The sequence below is a fragment of the Rutilus rutilus genome (assembly GCF_951802725.1).
Source record: "Rutilus rutilus genome assembly, chromosome: 9".
In the NCBI taxonomy this organism is placed as follows: Eukaryota; Metazoa; Chordata; class Actinopteri; order Cypriniformes; family Leuciscidae; genus Rutilus; species Rutilus rutilus.
This window is the reverse complement of record NC_140223.1, coordinates 37,772,632-37,782,694: the sequence shown is the minus strand read 5'-3', so window position 1 is coordinate 37,782,694 and position 10,063 is coordinate 37,772,632. Positions and strand designations below refer to the sequence as shown.

General features: G+C 40.3%; 1 protein-coding gene across 2 annotated transcripts; it reads right to left on the bottom strand.

Annotated features, from left to right (window-relative positions):
- Positions 1-245: 245 nt before the first annotated feature.
- On the bottom strand, positions 246-9,505 carry taf15 (TAF15 RNA polymerase II, TATA box binding protein (TBP)-associated factor). Of its 2 annotated transcripts, none has more exons than XM_084418039.1 (16): positions 9,370-9,505; positions 8,884-8,917; positions 8,623-8,665; positions 8,474-8,546; positions 8,287-8,395; positions 7,191-7,324; positions 5,987-6,131; positions 4,591-4,625; positions 4,040-4,072; positions 3,761-3,870; positions 2,620-2,749; positions 2,409-2,531; positions 1,702-1,777; positions 1,535-1,623; positions 839-968; positions 246-755 (listed from the first exon to the last, which is right to left on the bottom strand). In XM_084418039.1, exons 1-16 carry the CDS (start codon positions 9,377-9,379, stop codon positions 716-718), a joined length of 1,314 nt encoding a protein of 437 aa, XP_084274165.1. In that variant the 5' UTR covers positions 9,380-9,505; the 3' UTR covers positions 246-715. The 2 variants fall into 2 exon arrangements, with proteins under 2 accessions (XP_084274165.1, XP_084274166.1); XM_084418040.1 differs by having other exon boundaries at positions 7,215-7,324.
- Between the last annotated feature and the right edge of the window lie 558 nt (positions 9,506-10,063).

The window sequence follows — 10,063 nt, the reverse complement described above, 5'->3', positions numbered from 1 at the left end:
GGATTTTCTCAATGTTTCGATTTTTTTGCACCCTCAGATTCCAGATGTTCAAATAGTTTTATCTCGGCTAAATACTGTCCTATCCTAACAAACAATACATAAATGAAAAGCTTATTTATTCAGCTTTCAGATGATGTATAAATCGCAAAACAAAAACAAAAAAAACTGACCCATGTGACTGGTTTTGTGGTCCAGGGTCACAAATGTACTTCTCTTAAAAAATAAAAAACACAGAAACAAGTACATTAAGATCAAAAGGGTGTTTAATATTTTTTGCAAAAAGAAAAAGAAAAAGAAACAAGTAAAAGGGTTTGTGTTGATTGATTTTTACAAAACAATAAGCATTTCACAAATCTATCACACACTAAATGCCGGATTCAACAATTCAGGAAATTAAAAGTAACAAAAATAACATTTGGCCCCATCCCCTTCACCTAGAGCAACGTCATCCTTTAAAGCTGATCTGTGGCCAGTTTCGCCATTTCCTTACAGGACTGAAGGTTTAGAAAAGTGGCGGATCAGAGAACAAATTCATCCTGTTCCCTTCACTCAGCCTCCTCCAGCTCCTCGCAGTAGATTCAACATTTATGGGAAGAACTGCTCAAACAGTATATGCAGGACGCTCATGCAACAGAAAGGTATGCGGACACAAACCTCTCCCCTAACCCCACCCCCCCCACCCCACACACCCCAATCAGCAATGGTCTGGGAGTCTTCAGTATGGCCGGCCGCGTCTCTCTTCTCTGTGGTCTGCCCTTTAGGACGGAGGAGATTACACACGTCACACAACATTCACGCTGGATTACGACTGATTGTGGAGATGAGGGGCTTTCTTTACCTTCCGCCAGCTTTGTATCCTCCTCCACCGTAGCCTCCGCGGTCTCCACCCCGGAAACCCCCGCCTCGGCCACCCCTGAACCCGCCACGGTCCCCGCGGTCGCCTCCGTACCCGCCCCGACCTCCACGCTCTGGGAAGAGTGGGCGGCAGCATGAATATAAGCGTTGTGCATCATTTCTGCTTGCCATTCAGAAGAGTTGGGGCAAATCATCCTCTATTGGTCAAATGTTTTATTAAACCAAGCGACAACCTTCCCAACTCTCTCGAAACCAATATGGAAGTGACTTAAACTGCAATTCATCGACCACTAGAGACTAAAGGTCTAAAAGAGTCAATTCCATAGTTAAAATGCTCAACTTCACAGGAAATGCCTTTACAGTCTGGTACAAAAAGAGGTTTTGGTCTATATAGCTAATTTTGCCCTTCATGAAAACTGTGAGGGGCTGAATTTTTACAACTCATCCATTTAAATTATATTAAGCCTTAAAGTTGTGCATAATTAAGGGCGTGGCCACTTGAGTGACAGGTGGATTGCCACTTCTGTCACTACTAGCCATTTGTCTACGTCACGTCAGCTCAGCTAATCCGCCTCTTTGCCCATTTTCAGACATTCTGGGGAGTGACGCTTCAGAAACCTGCTGGTGACGTCAAAGACTGTAAAGAAACATGTGCGTAGTGTCCATGCATTAAACTTACCACCTCCGTAACTATCACCGCCATCAGGTTTAGGAGTTCCACACTTGTTGCATTCATATCTTCTGGCAAAGTTCATGTTTCCACAAGAGCTGCAAGGAGAGGTTATATAAATGAACACCATCTGACTACATATTCCTCTTAAACACAAATGACGACATGGTGCAAACCTGTTGGGACAAGGCCAGTCTCCTCCCCTGACGTCAAACGAGGGACCCCCACCAAAGCCGCCTCTGCCTCGAAAACCTGTGCGCACAAAACAGCATAGAAGAATTAGTTGGGGTGCAACAATATGCCGTGCCACAATACAAAAATGCAACAATGTATTGAGTATATTCAACCAAGATGAAAACTACTGTGAAAAGATTAACGTTTACAGAGTTTTAGTGTCAGTACTACTATATATAATGTTGGATATAATATAATAAAAGTATAATGCAATGGGGGAATATTTGTGTGTCCTGATAAGGCCAAAATGTCTCATGTTACCAGTAAAAAGTGGTCTACATTATTTTACATATATCTTGTCAGTGAAAGTGCAAGAATTAATCTAAAATGAAAAATGAGCTGTTTTCAGCTTCAGAATGATGAATATTTTTATTTTGGTGTCACTATTGTTTTGTGCTTTGGGTTTCCAAGTCCAAGCCTATTCATACACCCACAATGTAACACCAAATTTAGCATTTTGATGGAGTTACTGCAATAATATCGTATCGGGAGTTCAGTGTCGTGATATGTATAGGATCATGAATGTATCGTTACACCCCCAATAATCAGCATGACCCTCGTTTCAATCCAAGCGGGTCTAAAAGATCGAACTGGTTTATTAGGCAAGTAAAGCAACTAGGAAGGACTAGTGAAGATGTCCAGCACACACCACCGCGGCCGCCGCCACCTCCTCCTCCTCCTCCACCACCACCTCGGCCTCCTCCTCTCTGGGTGAACTCTGCCCTTCTCGTAGCAAACGACACCTTGATGGGTCTTCCCTTAAACTCCTTTCCTATTTTCCAGGAAAAGGAAACAGCATTGTGAAGAGTGATTGTGGGGTTATCAGAGGCAAAGACACAGTATATGGATGTTTCTTTTACCATCAAACCAATCAATGGCAGCTTTGGCTGAAGGGGGATCGTCAAAGGAGACTGTGGCTTCACCCTTCAATCGTCCAGTGGCTTTATCCGTGTACAGATTGATCATGGGAAGGCCAGTCTTCTTATTGAGCTGTTGAAGACATTAGAGTAGATTAAGCAACTGTAAGTCAGGGTCACTTCAGGTCACTGTAGTTCGTGACTAGGACTCTAGGATTTACAGGATGCAGAAAACAGACGAATCTTGGAATCCTATCATAAGTGTAATTTACTGTATAATGCAGAAAGTCATGGAATTTAGCAAACTTTGGATGAATAAATGAGGGTCGAACACTTAATTTTTTTTTAAAAAAGCAACATGTACTAGTATTTACACCGCAAAAAGACATTTAATATAACATTTAAATTTGAAGTCTGCATGTGTGTTTTCAGCATCTGTCGTCTTACTATATGAGGGCATGAACTTCATCTGACATTTGTCACATGCACACAAACTCAAAAGGTCTTCATGACCACCCACAAAGCTTGGTTTAACTTGACATACATATACACACAACACTATATCTGTATTGTACAGTAGAAGGTACTTCTAAAATTAACAAAAAAAATCCTGTTCATGTTAAGTAAATCGTGTTGTGCTGCACTTTGTTGGTCAAAGGAACAACTCCATTTTCATTTAATTACATTTTAAAATATTTAATTCACTCTTTCTGCCTTATTCTTTATACTTACTACAATTGACAAATATGTATTAAATCAAATCCAGAAAAACTAGTCGAATTTCTGAAAAAAATTAGGGCCCCAATTAATGTAAAATAATAAATTAAGCTGTTAAAGTTTTCTGAATTCAACTGATTAGATATGCTTGATCAATTTAAATTAAACAATTAAAATTTAATCCAAAAAATATAAAAAATAAAATAATCAAATTTGGGAGAAATAAAATGGAATTTGAGAAAACACAAAGTTATGACTGCAATAATTATTTCATTCTTTGCCAACTAAACTTTAAAACTGAGTCGAGAAAAAAAAGAAAAAAAAAGAAATAAAGACATGAATTTGGATAAAAAGAAAAACATACTTTAGGGGGAGAAATAAACTGATTTCATAAGGCCCTGCATGACCTTCTGGCGAGTGAACTTGCCTTAATGATCCCGATTTGTTTGAAGAAGTCACCCACTTCCTGAGTGGTGACCTCTTCTCCAAGACCTTGGACAAAGATGGTATTATTATCCGAGTTATCCTGATCGCCATCTGTAATTGAGAGCATACATTAATGTTGGAGTCATGACACCATTACAGTACATTTACACACCAGGGTAACTTCCACTACTCTTCATGCCAACTCAAATAAAACCACTACATTCTCTCTCTCACTTCTGAATTTAAGTTGAAAGGCTTTGAGCGAGACATTCGCACTTACCGCCATCATCCTTTTGACCATAGTCTCTGGGTCCTGAAAAACAACAAGACACGAAAGAGAAACACAACTTTGAGAACTTATGTCATAAATCCTTATTTCAATACAAAGTCTATGAATAAAAGAAAATAAAACCAATCTGCTTTGCTATGTAGATTTGACCTTTACAGTGACAGTTTAAGCTATGCACCAGTGTCCAAAATTGCTGCACCATTTTTCCAAGACCTTTGTAGACCAGGACAAATTTCTGTGTGTCTAGCAAAAATAAATCCAAGTATTGATCTATATCATGTTTTCTTCTTCACCATGTGCAGGTGGCATCCAGAAGACTGACATTTAATTCAGTTTCCTCATGCAAAGATACCATTTTACAAGAGTAAAGCTGGGTAGTTGTTAGACTTTATCCCACAAGAGTATTACCAGAGAGGACAGCAATAATGATGTTCCTTTGGGTTGACATAACAAGGTGGCTCAAGAGTTCATTTGCCAGCTAATCTTTCTGCATTTCTTATTTCTTTTCCCCCACTGAGACAGTTCTGATGCTCATCACTTACCACCGTAATTTTTGTAGCCACCACGGTCACCACCACTGCAGAGGAAAAATTGAAGATATGATGGCTTTCCTTTGTTGAAACCTGGGAGCGCAAGGCTCCCTCTTTACCAGTATTCATGCCATGGTTTACTACTGAGGAGGAAACGGCTCCCATTGACAGTTTGGTTAAGGATGATGGGCCAAAATGTACATGAAACATTTCAAATTGAAACCAAAAGGCAAGCCTCTTTCAAATTAGAATGGTTTTGGATTAACTTCAAGATTTGATGCGCTCTGAATTGAGACGGAGATGTAGCTAAAACCAGAGCAGAGCACGGAGGACAACCTCCCTGCTCCCTCTTTCATTTTTTTTCAAGAAACAAAACTAGATTTGAGCGTCTAACTGTTGTGGCACTCGTGTAGACGAGCACACATTTGTCTTCCATTATGAGTGCTTATGAGCTCCAATGGCTGTGGTCCAACTTTAATTTCACTCACTTTGATACCTGTAGTATAAAATGTAGACCAGTTAACACAAAAAGAAACAACACCGTACAGACAGCGATTCATGTGGAGTGACTGAGAATTGTTCCTCGTAGCTGAACCTTCCAATGTGAAAACTCTCCCAAAGGGAAGGGAAAAAAGAAAAAGAAAAAAAGGTGATTGGAACAATGGAGACCAGGAGAAATGAGCATAAAATTAACTGGAATTCGACCAGGTTCCCAATCATCCAATCAGCTTCAGAGGATAAACAATGGGCAACTTCAGTTTTTTGGGGGGGTTTTTTGGCCTTTTTTTTTTATTTTTTCAGAATTAGCATTTAATTCAAGGGAAACCAACCAATTAATTTGGCCTTGAAAAAGTGTAAGAGGAAGGGTTGTGCTTGAGTCTCTCCTACACATAATATTTTACCATAATTAGCTTTGTAATTCTCGGTCTAACAAAAGATCTCGCCAATTCAAGAGCAGATGAAACCTTGAGGGCAAATATCCATAGATGTGCCAGTTACGCATATCATTGCTTGTGTGTTTTGAGCTATAACATGTCCTGTATGTGAATGTGATGCTTTATGCATATATATGTGCACTACACATGGAGAAACCTGGCTACTGTAGCCTATAAGCTATTTATAATAAAGCATCCAACAACTAACTGCAATTAGTTGACATTATATTGGGTGGAGTGTCACTTCAGAGAAACAAACAGATGGTGTTGTCCATTAAGAGTACAACCACTTCAAATAATAAAGTACAGTGGAAGCACCTTTTGTAGAACAAACTTAATTATCACCTAATTAGTTATGCATAGCAAAATGTAAAAAAAAATAAGTTAAATTAAAGTCTTATCAACAGCTTTCAGGTCTAATAGCATGTTTTTCATCCGAGTGCAGTAATACCTTCTGGGGTGGGCACACTTACCCCATACCGGAGGGTGGGCCTCCTCGGCCACCTCTGTCGAAGCCTCCGCGGTCATAACCGCCCCGGTCAAAACCCCCACGGCCTCTGCCCCTGTAGCCCTCAGTCCTGTCTGAGCCTCCGTCATCGCCATACCTGCGTGCCTCACCTGCGGGAGGGGGGGGGAAGATGAGGGTTTAAGGGCACTTTCACACCTGGCTCGTTCAGAGCGTTTGATTCGGACCTGGTGTTTTCTAAATGATCTCAGCCCGACTGAAAACGAACTCTGGGGCAGTTCGGTTGAGGTGAGAGGAATCCGAACCAACGAAGCAAGCGGTCTCAATTCATAGCGGGAAATGTGTTACATAAAAGCTGCAGTGTCTGATTCTGTCCGTGAGCTCATTAACCGTCGCAGCTGAAAACTAAAGGACGCCTCTTCATCTTAAAATGTTGTGCAACAACTGCTCTTCTCACGCATTGCAAGAATCCAGACGAAGCCTTGATTCCCGCTCTAACTGCATTATTTATATAAATATATATAAAACACAATTTTAAGTGTATATAACTTATCAGTACGAGCGGGAATGATGGCTACATTCGTATAAGTGTTTGCATGAGTCTCGACATCTACAAATAAAGATGTACAGATATTCATTTATAATGAATGTCAATTCATCTTAAAGGATGACGCAGAAGAACCTGACCAATAAGAGGACAGTTTTACTCACATGTGACTTGCGTGAACATTTGGTACGCTCTGAAATGTTGCCTTGTGAAAGTGAACCGAACTAAGAAAATGCAACATTGTAACAAATTTAGTCCCCGTTTCAGAAAAAAGGCAAACGATCTACAGGTTTAAAAACACCCCAAGACGCTTCTCTCAAAACTGGACAAAAAAGCCACAATTTTTAATTTCCAAAATGCTAACTGGACGCTTTACTTGCAACACGCAAGTGTCATGAGACTGTAGCATAGTATATTATAATTGTACCTTACTATAAATGTCCTAATTAAACTAAGGCCTAATCCTGGCTTAGTCTAAGCCTTGTCTGTGAGACCGGGCCTAAAGGTATTCAAAGCCTTAAACAAGGTTTTGCTGGACAGAAATGCTGACAGGTTAAACTCACTGACGGAATATATAATAATGTAATTTATTTATTATTATTTGTAGGCCAGATTGGATCAAAGTCTACGCAAGACACATCGCAGTACATCACAAAACAATTACCATCATTACGGCGCACATATCCACCTTGAGAGCTCCCATAGGAGCCACTGGACTGCCCGTACGCTCCTCCACCGGCACCCGCCGCAGCCGGCTGACCGAAAGACCGAGGCTGTCCGTACGACTTATCACCATACCTGCAGTGAGAGAGGATGAGGGAAACCGTTCACAAGCTGGTGTGGGTAAAAATGTGCATCAGGATCCTTTGTTAACCGTGAAACAAGGCTAGTAATAAATATAAAAATTAATAAAAGGTTAAAATTGTTTTAAGAAACCCATTTAAAATCAATTTATGTAGCACTAACTTGGCTTTTTTGGGGGGGAGGGTCATAATTGTAACAAGTGTAAACAATTAAACATCCAGTTTAAGCCAATTTATACCATGGTCTGGGTGAATACTCGATTCTGATTGGCTGCAGGGTGTCCATTAAAAAGTGATAGAGGACACCTAGTAAAGGAGTTCTGGTGAAACTGACTGTTTGCCGTTCGAAATTAATAAATAAATGCGCTGGCTACATCAGCTGTGAGTAACCATAGCAACAGGCAGTCAAAGCATCTATACGGACTATAAATCGAGCGGACTATAAATATCTCCGGTTGCTAAATAAACCGTCAGGCGTAACCAGGGAAACCAAGTTATTGTTTGTAAAAACTTTAGATTTCGATTGTAAAACTAATTAAAATATAAACTAATGTTTTAAAAATGTGTTATTTGGCAAGTGACCATGGTATAAGCGGGTTAATGCCCTTCGAGGTGTCCATTGTCAGGTATTAATGGACTTCGGCGGAGGCAACTGTCCTCCGTGCCTCACCGTCGTCCATTAATACCTGACAATGGACACCTCGTCGGGCATTAACCCTTACATGTAGTGAGCCTCCTTGAACATTATCATCTTTGCAGTGCAAAGGCAGCTAAAGTGTCAAACAGAAGCAAAAAAAATAAATAAAAAAAAAAGATTCACGCTTGACACACGAGGACCAAAGTTTGTGATAAGCATCTTTCTGAAATGCATTTAAACCTTCTCGCATGTCATGCACAATACCGACTTAGGGCTTGAGAGATATGAGGTGTGTGTGATGGAGAAGCCAGATCTCTCACCCAGGAGAGGCTTCAGATGAAGCCTGTTGACCGTAGCTGTCCAGGCCCGGCTGAGGCTGACTGTATCCGGCAGAGGAGTATCCCTGAGACGACTGGCCATAACTCTCTCCTGTGGGGAAACAACACAGTTACACAACAGCCATCTTTAACTGAGCGGCTCATTCAAATCACTTTAACGGTCACGTACCACCAGCCTGTCCGTAACCACTGAAGCTCTGTCCACCGTAAGAGCCACTTCCATTCCCCTGACCATACGCTTGCTGGAAAAGATCAAATCAATGAAGCTACAACACTAAGAAGATGCATATTAACAACAATCATATGATCAAGCATTACCTGTCCACTCTGAAAGCCTTGGGCTCCACCATAAGATCCGTAACTGTCCAAAAAAGTAGAAGTAAAAATTACACATATTGAAACAAACAACAAATTGGGAGAATCTGATGGTACCAGCTTTACTCTTACCGGGCTAATGACTCAATCTTACGAAACACTAAGATTTGAAAACCTTATCGCCACACTTATATATAAAGACTTACTTACATTAATTATTAGCACTATTAATATGTGTGCGTGTTTGTGGTAAATATCACTTACCTTTGTTGAGCGCCAGGCTGACCGTAGCCTGAATCTACGAACAGAAATACACAATTAGCCAGAAAATATTCAATAAGTGTAAACACTGCATCGAAAAGGTTTTAAATGGGTTTCATTCAAACGTCAACTGAACGCTTAGATGGTCGTCTATGTAATCATCAGTAAAATGCTATGTTAACAATCACACCACGCCGCACCATGAGCATGGAGGCTAAAGGCCCATCTAAAGTCTCACATTAACCTACCAGCCGGCTCGTTGTGTATAATTTAACACATAACTGTTTATTTAAAGAGTCTTATAGCTTATGTCGTCAATGTTGTTTTACATTTAAACAATGGCAAATCCCGCGTCGGCCATTTAGCCGCTAATGCTAATCGTGCTGCGCTAATGATCCTTTATGTCTCACAACATAGAACCGCAAACAAATAAATAACAATTATTGCGTTGATTGAGCTACTTTAGATATATTTTAAAACAATTGTTACCTGAGGCCATCTTTCTGGAGGAAATAAAATGAACTGACCACCTATTCCAAAAATAAGAAATTAAAAACCCGGCACGAGAGAAACGCGCACTGCAGCTCTTATGAACTTTGACCCGAGACCGGATAGTACCTTCTACTTAGCGGGACCGTGTGGATTCATCCATTTATTTGACACACATAACATAAGAAATACTGGCGCAAATATTATTAAGCGCAATTTATTGTGAAACTGTTAATAGATAAAGTGAAAACATAACGTTATAACATATATTTTGTCAACATGTATATGGATAAAGACCCCTGTTTGTTGAAAAGTGGTATCAACTTTGCGCCTTTTCTGTCACGTGATCTCCACCAGGGTTGTGTTACGTCACGGTGTGATCGTGCTTACTTAATTAGTTTTCACGTTAATAATTTTACTGTTTTCATAAGGTTAAAGGGCCTAAGGTCGCCACCTGTCCAATACGGGGATCGTCCCGTTTATAAAAGTGAAGTGATTTTGTCCCGCAAAATGTCTAGGTAATTTGTACCTACACATAATGGGATAAATTATATATTTACAGTGTAGAGAGACAAGAAACAAAAACAAGAAATAGCAGAAATGCTCATTTGTGCATGATTGCGTCTTAGCGTCCTTGTTTCCCTAGCAACGGACTCTGAGGTCACGCGCCCTAACTTGCTCGTTTTAGACATGC